Raw genomic sequence first — 18,984 nt, forward strand, 5'->3', positions numbered from 1 at the left:
CTTTTTCTGCTGGATAATACTAACCYAGAAAAGAGGTACTAGTAAAAAGGTACAACTCCTTTAGTGTAATAACATTAGCAAAATGTACATCTACTTGCCATAGGACATTAGCAACCTTAATTACATTTTCAGAAACGGCATGTTTTTGCACTCACCTGAGCAGTAACAATGCTATTAAAAAGGGTAGTTTAAAGAAAAGAACATACAAAACCCATGAAGAATGGAGTCTATTTATTTTATTTCATCTTGTATTTGAGCTGTTAAAGCAAAGCGTTCTATACATATTATTTAGCTATTTACTGCCATTCTACACCCATTACAGACCTTAATTGCAGAAAGACAAATACAGGGACAAACTTGTTAAAATAAGCATATTGACAATGCTTCTCTGACTCCAACAAATATTGTTTTAAAAATAAGATTCTGCCAGCAACTGCTCATGTATTTCTTTTATTAACAGTTAATGGCTCAATTCACAGAACTTTTGAGATACAATGGAACATGTAGCAAAATGCAATGCTGATAATACTTGTTTTATTTTTACTAAGCATTCTGCATAGGCAGAATATTATGGTAACTGTTGAGCTACTGATTAATCAAACACCTAAATGGAAAGAATCTTGTGAATGATGGGAACTTTTAGATACAAGATGATCCTATATTTATTTATATAGGCAAAAAATCCTCATTGTCACAGCTAGCAGGAGTTATTACCTGAAAATACTTGTGTGGGCATTTTAAAGTAATGACAGGCAGCTTTACAGCAGATGGTCAAAGTATGATTGCAAGTTAGCTAAGGCAAAAACCTAAAGAACAAATCTAAGTATTTTGACCTGTTTCAAAGCCAACTAACATTGCAGTGACTTAAAAAAGAAAAAGCACAATGCATTTTTGTTTTGTTTCTTACCACTGGCTCTGGCTGTGCAAAATTACACTACTGGAATATCTTTGAAACACTGCTGTGAGATGTGGAAAAACAGAAATGGAAATGGTAGCATAAGCCAGAATGGAAACTTTACTGCAACATAAAAACATATCAAAACACTAYATTAAAATATTTTAAAACATCATTTTTTCTACAGCTTCTAACAGATGAAGCTAACTGTCAGCTGTGGCATCTATAAGAATACCTTTTGGAAAACAGACAGGGTGTTTTTATCTCTACAGTGAAGTCAATTTGACTAGTCTTAATGTCTAACAATTTCTCCCTAATAGACTGATTTAAAACAAAAAGTTATAATATTCTAGCTCTGATTTCTGATCAGACTGAATACTTCTTCCGTTAAGGTTGTTTTTTTGGGTTGACTGCATCAGTGTACCTGTATGAGTGCATGAATAAAGAGCTGAATGGACTAAAGAGGTGTTTCTTTCAAAATGTTTCTATTATTCCCCCCCTTATTGTTTCAAAACAGGAAATATTTTCAAGTACTTTTCCAGTTGCAGACTGATTTCTTGAAGAACTGCTGCTATGGTAAATTGCATGAAAATATTTCAAACAGCGTTATATATGCCATACTTAGAACTTCTGAACAATAATATGTAGGTGCTGTAACCAAAACACAACAATGGAATTTTAATAGAGAATAAATATTTCTTTATAATTTTGCAAATACTGCTAGAACAACTAGAACATAAAGATTAATTTTTGTCCTTAAATCACATCTTGCAAATGATTTTGAGGAATCTTTGACTGTGGTGTGCAATACAAATAAGTCTTTGGAATTCAACCTTAGTAGCACTTTGCATTGAAAGAATGGGAGCATTCCACAACATTCCACATTAATTCCTTATTACAAATAACAACTACAGAGATGGATACATCCACTAACTGCAGAATTCCACATTCTTGGCCCACTGCAATTATGTGGTGCTGAAATTATTTGAATATGCAATGTATTTAACTCAGATTAATTGTGGAAGAGAAATTTGAAGTGGCTAATTCACATTATGCTATGCTCCAAAACCTTCCATAAAAAGTACATCTTTGTTGATTACAAATACCAAGTCTGTTCACAATTTATTATAATTTCAAACAGCAAAACCACACCATGATAACATGTACTTAAACAGTAATAAATGGGTCTCCTGAAACTCAGAAAATATGTGCATTCACCTATAATTAAAAATAACATTAGGCACTAACCTGTCACTCTACAGTATATAAATGGTGAAAGAACGCTCCCAAAATGACAGTACTCACAGTGGAAAGCATAGACATTTCTTTTAAACAAATTCAATACTATAATGCTGCTACTTTTTGTTTTCCTAGCATTATTTTTCTGGAAAAATTGGTGAAGTTGAGAGAAAAAGAAAAGTTATAAAAACATGTTTTAAAATTCATCATTATATTTCACAGCCACATATAGGAAGCTGCGCTCTTCTTATCCTAACATTATCTTTGCAAGCATCTTTGTGTATGCAGTTTGAGAGTACAGGAGGGGAAAGATCCTCCTCTTGAAGAAAAAAGACTGGGGAAAGAAATCCTATTCCCTCTGTAGTCAATGTAAATATTGCCAGCTATCACAGTGGGGACAGGATTTTCTCCTTAGTCCATCTGAACAACAGTCTTCTTCAGTCCTATCATTTAATTTTAAAGTGGAATTTGTTTTATACTGCAGACAAATAGTACCCTAGCAGCTTGATTGGTTGGTGCTTAATGAAATTACTTGTGCTGACACTAGATACTGATTAAAACACTTAATGATCCCTCTTGATTTTAAATTGCTGGTTTAGATTTGTGAGATGCCACCAAAGTATCTTTTTCTTTCCTTCCCTCCACCCCAATCATGCTTCTCCTTGTGCTTTTTCTGTTTCTTCACGATCCTTAAAGATTGTGGCTCACTGGCACCATCATGATCACAAACTAAATGATACCACAATGTTGAACACTGCATTGTTCACAATACACCAAAACCCAGTTAATAAACACTGCAAGACACAGTTGTCTCTGAAACACAAATTGCGGGTTCAAAGCTGAAGCTCTTCTTAAATGTTGACACATTGAGGATCATTAATATAAAGAGAAGTCCAAACTCAGAATAAACTTTACATTTTTAAAATATCTGCTGAAAAAAGATAATCCTGTAAATGTAAAAACAAGTATAAAAGATTTACTTTGGAGCTTGAACATGGAAGACAGTGATACATTGCAAGATAATGGTGTTGGAATGGCATTCCTAGATGACAAAGTCATTTTTCATGCTTTTCTTATACAAAATTGCATACCATAACACCTTTCAGTGGGAAATGTATATCTTATAGGTAAAATGACAGTCAATTAGCTTATACTCAAATACTGTTAATCTTTAGAAATATTAAGTTTGGAAACTTTGTCTGCAAAGGGGAAAAACACAGTAGTTGTATAGAGTTCCACTTTCCTTGATATCAAATCTTATCAAGACTCTTGAGATAAAATTATACTTGCAAAAAAAAAATTTGCCTAAATGCTAAAATCTGCTGTGTCAGAAGCTTTTATGAAAAGAATGAGTGAATATACTGAATTTTATACTTAGTACAAACTTTAAGACCACAGAAAATAAAAAAGTACAAGTGTTTGTATGTTTTAGCACCATTACAAAGTTAGGATTCATATGCCGGTTTTGTCACTGTGGCTGTACCTTGCAGCTGGTGTAGATAATGTGAAGCACATAGACTTCAGTGATCTTTGAGAGAAGAATAATTGGATTTTYTGATCACAAAGAATAATAGAAGGTTTGCATTTTTTTTCCTTTTTTTGGTCTTTTAAAATTAATTTTGATCTTGATTTTTATTTGGCAGCCAGAGTGCACTACTGTCAGCTAAACCCAAGTCCGAGTCCTTTTGGTCTCTGGATCGCTCTTATTGGTTCTGCTATTCCTTTGCCGTCTGGTCCAAGGCCTGTGCCAGGAGTCCAGCCCATACTTTGAAGCATTCTGTTTCCAATGTTGTTTTCTGGGATTGGTTGGGTGTTTTCACCTACAAACCCTGAGATTAAAGAAACACACAGCATTAATCAGCATTGCCTGCCATGTGGAGAAGAGCAGGATAATCTCCCTTAAAGCTTTAAACCTTCTTATTCCCCTAATTCATCTAATAGGTTGCTAGAACAGGCTGTCTTTGCACATGTTGACCCTCCTGACTGCATATGATTCTAAATAGTACAGTCTAAGGCTTTGCTTTATTTTTATGTTTTTAAAGACTAGCTCAGTTTTAAAGCATTACAAATTTTGCGGCAGATCCTTTATATTCCAAAAGAGCATTTTATGTCAGTCTCAAGGAACACATACCCCCCTGCACAAGTCTACCAATTCATAGACAAGATTACCAGAATTTATTGTTCTATACAGTTACTAAGCTGAGGCACATCATAGTATCATGACCATCTTTCTATTCTTATCAGTATTTATCAACACTCAAGCAGATCTCTTTCAGCAAAACACAACAAATCATTTTTGATTAAGCAGTTAAAGATGCTACAGAAGCAAGTGATCCAGTATTCTCAAATCCAGCTATATCCTTACTTGCTTTTGGGTTTTATTAAAAGCTATCAGAGGGATTTAATACATGCACTTTACACTTTTAATACATGCACATACACTTTCGAGTATTTTCAATGTCTTTTAATGTTGTTGTCAGCTTTCCTTCTGTACCATAGAGATCTCAAGAGAAAACGCTGCGCACATTCTGCAGAAAAGGTTCTGAGGACTGCAAGTGTTAATGYAAAGGATTCATTTTCTTATGAATGCAGCATAAAGAAATGTGAATGACAAATTCCCCCCCTCAGCTAAACTCCTCAAGCTAAGCTTCCAGAGATGATACTGGAGAAATCTTTCCCATATGTAGCTGTCTTGCATAAGGGATATAAATGATATTTGATTCAAGAATTAGCAGTAAAACTTACAAGTTACACTACACCAAAAACTTTAAAAAAGGCTGATGCTTTTGCAGTAACAGAAACAGTTATAGGCAGTTGGGTTTTGGGGTATTTTTTTTAAATTGTGTTCAAAACCCCTCAACAATACACCAAAAAAACCACACTACTTGCCAGACTCCAAACATTAGCTGCTTAACTTTCTACCTGCTTATTCTAGCCTGCTGTTTTTTGAAAAATACTGCAGGAGGAGACTGTAGTTTTGTGGTTTTGGAGACTATACTATCTTCAATCAATAATTTACCATTGACAAGCAGCTGGTTCATCATTATATTAACTTACTAAACAGGAACACAACAAAAGTTGAACAAGCACTTTTGAAAAGCCTCATTTAACATACACAAAAAGAAAGCAAAGACCCACAGTGGAAAATGCATACACAGATGGAAGTTCAAGATGAGAGGTACACATTAAAAACCTTGTGATGACTGTGATGACAAATTTACAGTACTCAAGTATTATTCACTATATATCTGTTTATATTCAGTCAAGCAGTGGCTACCTAAAAAACAGACAGCTTCCTCGTATCTCAATTCCTGAGTCAAAGAAAAAGGAAATGCATTGACAGAAAGCAACCTTTAATACTGGTTTGAAACTATGCTTAATGCTAGACTTAAAATAAAGGCTTTTAAATCAGTGGGTCCAGTCGCTAAGAGGGTTCCTCTTGCACAGACCAGCACAAAATTCAATGACGAAGACTTCTTTTCTTTTCAGGACCACACAGGCAGAGACAATTTTCATATAGACCAGTCCTTTATACTGCCTGGCATACACAACGCAGGCTTTGGGACCTTCTTAATTATATCTTCTAGCTCAAAAAATAGAAGGAAAAAAGTCTACAGTCAACAAAAGTAATGGTACACATCACAGCTAAAGTCCTGGGAGGGTGTTTTGGTCCACTTTCATAACAACTTATGGTAAAAAATGAAGTGTGGTTCCAGTGTGTGTGGAACAAGGAAGGGTGGGGACTTGGAAGGGAAGAACCAACAGATCCAACAAGCAGGAAAGAACAATGGTAAGAGTATACCATGACCTCTAAGAATATACCTAAGAGTATATATTTACATCTAAGATATATTATAGTATATCAATATTATACGTATCATATCAATACTATACATACATAGCATATCAATACCACACATAGTATATCGATACATAGTGTATCAATATATCTAAGAGTATATCGCGACCTCTAAGAATTGGAAATATTAGACTATTCATAACTCTGCCTAGACAAAGACAGAAATGCTGCTGGAATAGTATGTAAGGCATAGCTTGAGACAGATTAAACAACTTTTTTATCAGTCTACTCGGGGGAAAAACTCAAAGATTTTTTCATGTAAAATATGTACCCTTCTATATGAATTTCAATTTTCAAAACAGAGCAACCTCACAAAAAAGATATGTGAAAGAACAACCTGTACTCTGACATGTGTTATTTAATAAACTGATGCTTCTATTTTTGAAATTTTTTGCAGCAGCCGAACATGTTTTTTTCTTTCTCTGACTGACAGGATAATTGGAATACTTTTTGTTTTTAAAGACATTTAAGTACTTCTAAAATGTATAGTATAATTATTTTTCCCTCCACTGTACATATTTTTCTATTTCCTATAAGAACACTAAAACCTCCCCTGAAGCCTTCTGTTTTACTCTTACATTTAGCCAAGTTATTAAAAAAAAAGAAAAAAAAAGAGCAAAACGCACCATGAACTTGGCTTCACAACTCACTTTTGGTCACACACTCAAACAGTATACTCTATCCAGACAGTTTGGAGGCTTTGTAGAACAGCAGAAAAAATACAAAAACAAAAAGCCCCATAACTTGTCCATATTATAGACGTGTACTTTGACTAACCACTCTCTCTTGCAAATGACATGAATATGGATAGTTGGTATTTTAATTTTTAAAGAGATTTAATATATCCAGGCTATTCTTTTGCAGTATAGTCAGTTTTTATATAAACATATATCTATGTCTGTCTTAAAATATTTCAAATGATTGAGGAAAACTGCAGGAATGTTAATTTGCAATGCAACATATTTTACTTGAATCAGAAGAATATGGATAGCTGTATTTATAACTGTCCTTTTCCTCCATTCCATGACCAGTCAGCAATCAGAAAAAAATCTGAGTTTGTTGTTTATACACCTAACAGGAAAGAGCTCTTAAAAATACCATGCTACACTTTCTTATTCCCCCAATCCCCAGTTCCTGTGCTTTGGGCTTTTGTTTTCTAATTAAAAGCTGTAATTGTCCTTGTAATATTCATCTTCAAGTTCAGTTTTTAATTCATACCAATGGCACTTCTTGGACCAGCCAGTAGGTCCTTTTAGAGAGAATGGTCCAAGCACATTGGCGTTGTGAAGGGCTCTGCTACCTCTGGGATGTGTTCAGTCTTGACCCACCCAGGAGCAAGAACAAAATCAACCCACTGTTTTTTCCCACAAAAAATAACTATGCAAAATCAGAAAAAAAACCAGTGATACATTTTTCTAAGTATATTGCAGTAAAAGGGTTGGTGGGCATGCACGATTTACAAGAAATTCTCCATACTAATAATTTGTAGGAATCTCATGTGCAGAGTCTTTTCTTTCTACAGACTGAAAATGTGTTAGCAACCATAATAATTTGTTTCCTGATTTACCAGATGAATAGTCTACCTATAGGAGTGGTTACCATTACACAAGTGAGGTGCAAACACTGAAGGAACAGTAACTTGCTTGAAAAGATAGCACTGTAAAATTCCTTCACTTCTCTTCAAGGTCTCTATTATGCATATGGCCTCATGTACATGGAGAACAGAACCTACGACTGGAAAGAGGCAAATTGGGAAGGGAAAAACAAAAAAAACCCCTTCATCAGATTTATTTTATTTTGGTATAATATTTATCATGGCATTAAAAGCAGGTTTCAATGAAAAATAAAGGCATGTAATTTTTTCTTAACAGCTGTTGAAACAGGTATGTCCTGGTTAAACAGTACACTAGCATTCAGTGCCATACCCTTGATTTTACAGTGATTGCCATGAGTTAATTTAATTCCATCTGTAAGCTAAAATCAGATCAGAGGTCTAATGCTGCTGCAGGCTCCACATCTGTTTAATCATTTTTGGATACAACAGCTTGCAAAAGTTCAGGTTTTAAATTTGCTTCATATTTAAGCAACAATGTTACACTAGTGTACAACAGTCTCAGCGGGAAACAAATGAGCTTATGCACAGTTTTGATCCGAAGATCCATTTCACTTTACTTGCAAAATGCTTCTTCTAAAGAACTTAAAAGCTCACCAACTAAGCTATTGTTTTTTATAGATTAACAATGGAACTGTGACCCTATTAACCAATATTGTGACAATATTTATTTATATGGTCCAATTTTTGGATTAGACTAACATCAAGCACGTTGGGTTGATATTAGGGCAAATAAAATCAGAATATAACTAGGCTCAATCTTCCAAATAATCATATAAAAAAATGCTTCAAAATTTTTGTTGTTGTTGTTTTCAGCCATAGGAAACAAATGAAGTCATATGGAAGTAATTTTGTCTCTGGCCACTAAACTGTTTTTGATGCTAAGAAAATGTTTTTTAAACAGTTGTGAGAAAATGACACTGTACAGAAATATAGTCTTGGCCTTTCATCTTTCTTTTATATGTTTGAGACTCGTGGGTAGAACACCAATGTCTTTGCAGAACACACCACAACTATTATTTCCTCTTCTATCACTCCTAGCAGCCTTAAATCCGTTAAATCCTTTCCTAGAAGGATCTCTTTTTGCTTGGGTAATTTTTGCAATACATGGCCTGCTAACCCTTACCCCCTACCCTGGATCTCACTTATGTCTATCACAGCAGAGTCAGTCTTTCTACCTCAAATCTTCCAAGGAACATTGTGGATGGTAATTCACTTGAGTAATTGGCTCAAGAGATGAAAATCTTGTATCTGCCTCTCTTAGCCACTAATCTATCCAGCTGACTGCAAGCCTAATTGGCAGCTTGTTTAGTAATTTGGCTCCTAAAGTGTCGTATTGATGTTGGATAAACAGCCAATGGAAGGAGAAACGATACATGCTGCTTCACTTTAAAAGCTAGTGCACTTCCCCCTTATTTTCTGAAAGCATTTAATATTCCATCTATTCTTTTTCTTTTCTGATTCCTCACTAGATAGATGAGTTCAGAACTGCAGAACAGTAGGAACTGATCCTGATACACAATGTGATTTTATGAAGAATGTAATCAAAATAATAAATTGCTATACTGTGTCTTTTTTATGTCAATTTTCAGTAACTAAAAAATGGGAATCAGAATAATGCCTATATGTTTATATTCCTAAAACTGTTTTGGATGATTGTAGAGTCATCAGGAGCACAGTTGACAGCCATATTGTGATCTTTAAAATCAGTACCTGCTGTGGTTTTCAGAATTCAGTATATTATGGGTGTATATCTAAAAAAAAATAGTAACAAATTCAGTTATGAAAATGCCATATTATTTAGCTAAATATTTGAGATTACATTTTTAGACATCCCTCACACTGAGTTTCCTAAGAGTATATCTAAAGAACAACATTGGAATGATTATAGTTCAGGTAAGTCTGCTTGCATTGTATTTTATTCCAGCTAGCAGGATAAAGATAGCAGAGAGGATACAGAGTCATGACCTCAGTGGGTGTTGGTAACCTCCATATTTACCCAGCAACCTTAGCAGAATTCTGTTAAGGTCTGAGTTGTTAGAGTTTCATTCCTACTGCCCCATTGCTAGGCATATTAAAGGAATTGTCGCATAATGCAGCATGGGTAGAGGTATCCTTTCCTGCAGTACAGATCCTAAATTAAAATCCATTTCCAACCCTCCCAAACGTATAAATATAAAAACTACACTGATGAAAATTCAGACACTGAACTGTCTGGTTTATCTCGTCATCTAGCTTCACAGATCCCTTGGAAGTGGGTTTGCCAGTGCCCTCCCCCTRGAAGAAAAGTCCGTATTTTATTTTCATGTTTTACCAGACTACACTGTGGTGTGGGTAAAGTGCATTCTTCCACCTATTCAGTCTTTGTTACTATGAAAATTTGTTGGAAAGAATCGCAAGTATTAGAATCCTGTTTATTTCAGGTAAAAGGAATCTCTTCAATAACTAAGACTGTCTTCACTTGGGTCCAAATGGGGTCAGTTTTACTCCTCRTCTGTGGTGACAGAACTGTCACTGAACTGCTTTTCTGAAGAAGCTTCTCCCCTATGAAACATTCCAAAGCTGCGTTTAAAACCCCTCAAAACTTGGTAAAATCACTCCCTTCTGATAAGCATCCCATGACCTTTATGAGAAGAACTTCAACCTTACACCAAATCCTAGAGGGAAAGGATTTAAATTACAGTAATAACTCTCAAAAATGGACAGCTCAGTTATTGTTAATTTCAGCAGAAAGATTAAGGATTAAATGGATATTAGGACCATGCACATTACTGTGGCTCTCTGCCTAGTCCAAGACAAAGTTGAAACAGACTGCTACTATACCAGAGGTAAAACTGCACTTCTGCTGCCTGTCCTACGCCTAGGTGGTTGGAGTACTGTCTTCTGTCAAATTAATCTTAATTAAGGATATAGATTAATTCAGTAAAACTAGGCAAATACATCTGCATATTTTTTACTACAGGCTGAAGAACTATTTCTCTATTTATTGGGACCTCTATCTATTATACTACTAGAGACTACTTTACAAAGTAGTACGTAGTAATGAATTCTAGCGAAGAACAAAAATGAAGAGACTTTTGGCTAAGACACTGATGACAAAAGGACTTAGATGACTCTAGTTTTGGAGAGCTTTCTAACAAAAGGAAGGTCTGTGAAGAAATTGAATTACCCCATTCCATTTGAAAGTAATATACACGATGACACGTCTGGTGAACTGCTTGGCCACAGATCTCACTCTTATCAATTCTCTTAAAAATGTAATCCTGTCACTTACATAAGCAAACAATGCTTACTGACGGTCTCTCTACTGGTAATGGAGACATCAGAATGCAAATCTTAGGTATTACATTAGCATTGGCAATGTCAAGATAAATGTTGAAAGGTAAACTTCTCTAACAATCAAAAAGTCAAAATTTCTTCTCTTTGTACTGGAAAGCAAAAGCAAAAGCAAACATTTTTTTTATGAAATCCTAATACTATGGGTATCTATCACAGCTTTTATCAGAAACCTTTCTATCATTCCTAGAGCTTCTACAGAAAGACAGAAAATAGCAATCTAAACTTGCCTGTGCCTGGAAACTTGAAAATTCATTAATTTTATATTCTCACACTATGAAAATATTTTCTCATATCTTAAACAGTTATTTTTATTCCTCTGAAGTGGCAAAACCCTTTTGCATAAAGCTATCAAGTTACTGCATAAGCCTCTTTGCTTCTTCAAAAAGTAAATTACAGGCTAACAAACCTTCAAGAAAAGTGATTTTTGCATAAGCTATGGCTGGTTCTATTTGCAGCAGCACTCCCTGTTCCCAAAAGAGAAAGAATAACTAGTCCCCTACAACTGAGAGGTTGTTGTGGAGAGCTGGACTAAGAAGTTACACTGGCTGGAGGAAAAAAATAAATAAATAGAGAGTGCACATACTTACTCCTTGCAGATTTTAACTCCCAAACATCTTCCTGATAAGAAAAGTGTTTTTGTGTCACCAGCTTAAAGCAAAATGGCAAAAGTAACATCTGCAGCACCTGTGTCCTTTGCTGGTTGAGTTCTAAAACTAAAAAAAATATCTATAATGGAGATGGCTCCTGTCTATGGGGAATCATTTTATTATGCTTCCTAGTGGAGGAAGAGAAGAACTTGCAGAGCACATAAATGATCTGGAAGATGAGTATTCCTACATCTCTCAGTTTCATTGAAAGGGGAATTCTAACTCTCTAGCAACCTGACAGACAAGTTATTCTTCATGCGTATAACATCTAATGAGAAATATCTCTGGAATTGGTGGCGGGGGGGAAGCCAGGTTTAGACTTTTTTGGCAGAAATTTCTTATATGTTGTCTTTAAGGACACTTTTGCTGGTGATATTCTCTGTTAAGATGGCTTGTGATTCTTGAATGTGAAGTCTGAAAATCCCAGAGGAGACAGTTTGAACTGTTTCCACAATGAGAAAGAAACAGCTACTGTAGGAAGGAGTCTCAGAGTCACCTGGGGAATTATTTTTGAATCTTCTGCATTTAGGTAGAAGACAGCACGCAGGAAAAGTAAGTACAGTCTTCTATTAACCTGAAGGTGTCTTCTTGAGGCTGTACTGGCTGTGTGTAGAGTCTGAAGAATACTGTCTTCTCTTCTACTGCTTTTCTCTACATCACAAGAAATTCATGAGCAAATTGACTGTGTAAGCTCTGGTTTCTCTGGTTCTTCTTGCATTGTGGATCTTCTGAAGTTTCAGACTGAACTCTCCTCATTACTCCGATGATTATACCAAAGGGGCCCCGCCCGAACAAATAACCTCAGCTCAACATGAAAAGTCTTTTGCTCTGCAGGGACAGCAGTTTCAAATATTGTATGGCATTCTGTGATCTTTTTTTATTTTTAAACTGATTTAGTGAAACAATATGGTAGCAGAAGAAAAAAAGAAGCAACAGAAAGAAGTCCCTAGAATTCAGTTTGCTGCAGAATTAGAAGAGTATCCAGAGGCTGAGTTATGAAACAGATATGCTTTTGTACCCTGAAAACAATCTTGGTAGACTAAGGATAAGAAATAGTGCAGCGCAAAAAGAAGACGCTTTCACAACTCATGCAAGTGTCATATTGGTCTGAGAAAAGGGATTTCTGTCTATGGAGTTTGTATATTTAGTAGATGGAAAAGCAGTGAGTCAAGCAAAAGAAAAGCAGGCATAAAATAGTTTTGTCTAGTGTTTTGGAAATTTATTGCTCATTCATTCAAGTAAGCAAAACTCTACCCTTTCTCTGCAACTAGCTCAGTAAGTTGACCTTCACCACAAATGTAGCCTCAGCCACCTCTGTTATCACAGTGTAATCACAATCTTTTTCAAATCATCATTTTGGTACTGCAGATATTCAGGACTGATTTTTAATCACTGACACATTAAGCATCAGCAAAATAGTTTGCTTAGCTGTTCCACTGGCAATTTTTAAAAAGGAATGAAAACATGTACCCTTTTGATTACCTTGTTAAAGTGAGTCATGATGGCATTATAGCAGTGCTCAGTATTTCTGCTATAATTAAGAATCTGTCATATTTTTCATTAAAACACATTTTTTAAAATGAGATTTATAACATGGTCATTTCAAACAGCACCAGCCTGAAGTGTAGCATGAAACCTGCCAACTTGATAAAGACATTAACATTTGAAATTTGCTTTTGCAAAAAAAAAAATCAGTATTAGCTAAGATACCCCCAAAAATGTTTTGCACAATAATTTATATATTTTATTTATACAACCTCTGCATTTTAACTAGAAAACAACTTTCTCCTTTTAAAATCAGATTTTGCAAGCTTTCAGTCAGTCACTCCTGCTCCAAACTATGAAGCATGCTAATGTGAAAAATCAGATCAAAAAGATTGTTTTCAAATAGAAATAAATGGCTATTTACCAGGTACACAAATAAAACTTATTCTTTTTATTCTGGATCAAACTTTCTACACTCTGTAAATTAAGTTAATAACATCCTCTAGATGTCAAGCAGAATTTGTACCCAAAGAAAATTATTTTTTTTCATGAATAAGATTTAGAGGTTTCTTATTTTAAAAAAATCTAAGAGGATACAGGGGTGGAACAGGAGTTGATTGACTGATAAGACTTGTACAAAAGAAGACAGGCAATTGCAAGGAAAGGAATTGGGGTAAATGCAAATTCAATGTATGAAAATGGCACCTGAAGTTCTGAAGCACCTACTGATTTGATATGAGACATATAATTGGTAATCTAATGTATTCACTGAAATTATTATAAACATTCCCTATGCATGTGCTTCAAGTATTAAGAGTACTTCGTAGAGAATGATCTTTTGCTTATGTATATATATATTTTTTTGTTATTAATCATTTTCATTATTGATGGGCACAGTATTGTATTTCTATGATAACGTATTAGTTTGTCTAGGAAGTTTTCATACAAACTTGAGGGCATTGTATTACTGCAATGAAGTATGTCAGGGTGTCATATGAAATAGCACTACCACAGAGGTAGTCAGAAAGGGCAAAAAGTCATTGAGAATGACCTTTTCCCAAATCTGACTGTACAATCACTGAAATAACATTGATTACATGGAGAAAGCCGTGCAAAAACAGTAGATGTTTGTAATGTAAAATACTCAATTCTTAAGCTAAATCACAGGAAGTAAACAATTTCTCCTAGTATCTTTTTCAGTTGATAAATTATCTACCTCAGGTCAGTGGCAGACAAATGGGACTATATCAAGCATCCACAAATGGGACTATATCAAGCATCCATAAACCAGAAAATTTATTTCAGTAAAAATGCAGAATAGGACACTAGATTCTCTACTGTCAGCTGGTAACAATTCATATCTAATAATATTTCTTGTATTTTCTTCACTGCTTTTCAACACAGCTTTTCTTCACCTTTACAGATGACATCTTTCAAACTATAAAATGCTCTGCGCTGCTCAAACTTTCCTGCTTCAATAGTTTCTCATTGCTGTACAAGTAAATCTACATCCTTTGTTACTAATATACACAAACCTATTGGTATGTGACTTTGACTCCAGGCTGAGAACAGGCTACAAATTTAGAAATCAATATCTAACTCTATCAATATTCATTTTACTTTTTCAATACAAAATACAAAGGTGAAAGAGCAGTAAATAAGCTAGAGTACTGAAATAAATTGGTTGTTCTTGTCACAATTAATAAATGTTTAACCAATAAGACTGCTTGCTACAGAAGTCCATAGCTTTGTAAGTTGTCTGAAAGTAGCAGGCGCTACCCTTGTGAGTCTCAAAAGCAGAGAGCATATTTCAATATTTAATTATATCACCAGTCATTTTCTCTGGGAGTACTTAATCCAAACATATAAATTACCATTTTCAACACTGTGCAAAGTGCTACAGGAATTAATTTACTAATGTCATTTTTTCAAGAAATACAGATGAAGTTTTTGAAAATAAAATACTTTTTTTTTAAAATCTAATTGGCTCATGTTAGGTGAAACTATTAATTTGCCGCACACATAGCTCAAGAAAAAGCTTACAATTAATCACTCATTTACAGATAACCTTTCAGGTTTCACTATGTGGTTAAAAATGGAGGGAGATTATTCCCACAATGGCTCTTTTAGTTTGCAATCTTCATTCATGTAAATATATAATTTTCTTTCTCTCTTGCTTTCAAGAAAAAAGTTTTCCTACAAATTCTTATGTATAAAATCTAGTTCTGTCCCTGCATTTTGCTTAACTAATGCTACCGACAGGAAAAGAATCCACTAATGAAACGGTCATTCATTTTAATCCAAGCTTTCCGAATGCTTTTGCATTTTTATAGGAAACCCTCTTCCCTTCGTAAGATGAAATATTGACACAGACAAACAAACATCTTAATGGATAAACAATAATTTAGTTGTGGGGAGATTAGCTATGGAGAAAACTGTAATAATTTACAAAATGTTATACATTACCTACCCATATGTACAAATTTATTCAAAGTTTACCAAAGTTTATATTTACTTAAAAATTCTCATGGATCAAATGTAGAAAAAACCTTTTATATTATAAGAACAAACAGAACAGAACGGAACGGAACAGAACAAAACTTAAAAAGTGGAATTTGAACTTGAAAATAAAAAATGGACATTAGTTAAAAATACCTCATATGATACCTTTACCCACCATTACTCTCTTTCATCCACCATGTAAAGGTAAATTTTTGGGAAAAGCAGTCTCTAAAACTGTGAAGATGTGGATATGTAACAGTGAATGACCACATGAAATATTTGCTTTAGTATCAAACTATTGCCTTTGCAAAGTTACGCAGGGTAGCCAGCTTTTAAAATAAAATACTGAACGCTGAAAGCCCAAGGTAAAATGAATAATAAAACGAATTTCATGATACTTCATACCCTCTCAGTACAAAATGACGTCCTCTAGTACTTGAAAGTTGGGAAGTGAAAATCACCTTGTAGAAATAATTACATTATCCTCTCTTTAGCCATTAAGTATTTTTCTTTCTCACTTCACATATGTTCAGAGTCTTAGAATCTGACCCATACATTCTCTTTTTCCTTACTGCTGCCACTAAGGTGCTTTAATAACATTTTTAATATTATTCTTGGTCTGTTTCTGCCACTGAGGTTTGAAACACTGAAATTTCAGAAAGGGCAATTCAGTTGGAATGCAAATATTAGGCTTCTCTAAAGATTATCTACCTAGAATGCATTTGAAAAACTGTATGTGTAAGGATATGTTGTTATAATAATTGATATACGACTGCCATATGCAATCCAGAGACTCACAAATTACCAATAAATAAATAAATAAATAAATAATCTCAGAGACACACACTATCTAATCCTTCCAGTATGCACATATATAATTAATATAAACAAACTGATGAGAGTCCTATAAATCACAGCTAGGTATTGAAAAAGCCGTTTCACAGCTGTGACATCAGCAAAATGCATGCAATAGTTGTGACCTCGCATCTGTAAAAATCTTTCAGAAATGTGCTTGCAGTGCTCCCTGTTTAACCTATAGCACTAATTCTAAAACTGTTTCACAGCCTTATCTCCACATTTTCAATTGTTTGCCCAAGAATTCACATCCTGTCTGTACTGTGCATGATACTTATAGCATGCATATGCCTTCCTCACAGAAAAGAAGGTATCTTAGCTCTTCCTACCTTGTAATGCTTGAACCAACATAAGCAGGAATCTTTAGTGTCTGTGATTCTCAGTATATGAAAAAAGATTTACTCTTTTTAAAGAAAGAAGGATCTTTAAAAAAGTCTAGAAATTGGAAATGTTTGAGGGAAAATTAAGAGAGTCTCTTTATTTCTTACTCTCCATTAACAAATAAGGATAGGATAGATCCGAAGTTATCTGGAGAGTTACTGAATTTATCAAGCATTTCTCCAGGTCACTGACCTACTGCTTTGTACTTAAAGATTTAACATCTTGTGCTTTGTGTTCTGTCCCATGAAATTGATTACCTGTGGGTCCTGGCAGGGGAGCAGCTTTCCTTCTCCGTTTGATGTCTCCCATACACAACGATCCTAAATGTACGCTGGTTTGTCTGCAAGTAATTATAGGAGAAAACTATTAACAAAGGAAGGAAAATACCACATAAATGCACAGCTTGTATAATCTGAGCCTATATCAAAACATTCTCAACGAAGATGAAGCTGCACAGTGAAGCCACCAATCTTGTTTATATTGAAGCATAATTATGTTTGTTGACAAGCGCTCAGTATCTAAATGTAGCATCATAAATTGTTACTTGAATGAATAATATAAAAGGAATGCTTTTTAATTTTCAAAACTGGCAATCTTTCTAGCTCAACATAAAACAAAACACTGTTGCTTCTGACAAGAAAATAGCTAAGATTAATTATCTACAGAGATCACAATATTGTTGGTAGGTTATCAATTGGCTAGTAATGCCTAACTGTCAGAACAACATTTATTACAGGAAAAATATTACCAATTTCTTTTAAGGTAAGATGAAGAATGAATGAGAGCATGAAACAGTGAGCTCTTCAAAGGTATGTGAAATAAACTTGTTGCACACCAATTTGTCCTTTTCTAATTCACTAGCAAGATGCGAAAATGACATATTGGAAGCACAGAGTCTTGTGTACTCACTAAACAATTACGAGCTTAAAGACTGGAAGAAAAGGTGGAGCTGTAGAAGACAGCAAACAAGCAAATCTTATTGCACCATAGCAACTATATATGGTCAAGTACCACAGAAAAGGATAAATTCAGAATTTCCAAATCTGGAATTTTGGCATATAATCTGGTTTAAACTCTTAAAGGAGAATTATAGTTACAATTTTTCTTAAAGTAATATGCAGTCCCTGTAGAATAGAAGATATGTGGTCTGAATTTTTGAAAAGCATTAGAACAGAAGGGGGAAAATACAGAGTAATTTATGGAGACATAGTAAAATTATGGAGTTTATAAATGTTACTCAGAACTGTGATCCTTCCTACAGTAACGTAGTAAATTTTGATAAAACTACAAGCAGCGAATTGCATCTGATAGTGTACTATAGCATAGTAATACACTCTCGCTCAAGGGACCCGGTTTCATTTTGGATATATGACCTATCCTTTACTGCATTTATAAACTTTTTAAAGCTGTGTTGCTAAATAAACGAAAAACAAACGATCATGTATGTTGAGACACTACTGAGATCTGCTCAGTAATGTAAAAGAATGAAAACAATGCCTTGCTGAAAAAGATGACAGTGTATATATAATCTTCTACACACTTCTTTTTAAAAGAGATGTAGTAAATTAACATGGAAATACTTCAGTGTATTTATTTAAATAATAAAAGAAATTTAAGCTTTACACAGAAGTGCACTCTTGCTTCAGTTAACGAATCCCTATTTCAGCACTTGCTATTTAACTCTCTTATTTTAAAAGGGACTTTCTTCCTTACAAGTCTGGGCAATTCTTTCAGAATTTATTGTACATATGAAGAAAATTAATATTTAAATAAAATATGGGAAAAACAATACTAGAGAAAACAAATAAGAAATTTATATAACATTTTTATTAAAAATGCCAAATAAGTTGTGTGTTAAATTATATGCTAAACGGTATTCAACTACGTTTTCTCTTCAGAATGAAAAAGGGAGAAAGTCTCCAGGAATACAAGAAGGATGAAAGATAAAAATTAATAAAGTCAGGCAATTGAACCTGCAGACCTGAGCTACAGGAGTAACAACTAGCAGTGCTTGAGTTATTTTACACAGAATTGATTATCTGTTACACTACATTGAGATATCTAGATTATTGATCTGTAAGATTATGGTACTTGGGTCTCCCCACTTTTCCTCTAGGCACACAGAATGGAGTTGCAACAAATAACACTAAGTAAGGACTACTTTGTTATT

The 18,984-nt window shown here is 34.4% G+C and overlaps 1 protein-coding gene across 2 annotated transcripts in view; it reads right to left on the minus strand.

The window, feature by feature from the left end:
• Nucleotides 1-234: 234 nt before the first annotated feature.
• GPATCH2 (G-patch domain containing 2) overlaps nt 235-18,984 on the minus strand; it is a 131,971-nt gene continuing 113,221 nt past the window's right edge. For both annotated transcript variants that reach the window (XM_026088841.1, XM_026088843.1), the window contains 2 exons: nt 17,072-17,154; nt 235-3,963 (listed from right to left, as the gene is read on the minus strand). In XM_026088841.1, coding sequence (XP_025944626.1) covers nt 3,794-3,963; nt 17,072-17,154 — 253 coding nt within the window. In that variant the 3' untranslated portion in view covers nt 235-3,793. The remainder of the gene's footprint in view (nt 3,964-17,071; nt 17,155-18,984) is intronic.

This window comes from Apteryx rowi, unplaced genomic scaffold (assembly GCF_003343035.1).
Source record: "Apteryx rowi isolate R43461 unplaced genomic scaffold, aptRow1 scaffold_79, whole genome shotgun sequence".
Taxonomy (NCBI): domain Eukaryota; kingdom Metazoa; phylum Chordata; class Aves; order Apterygiformes; family Apterygidae; genus Apteryx; species Apteryx rowi.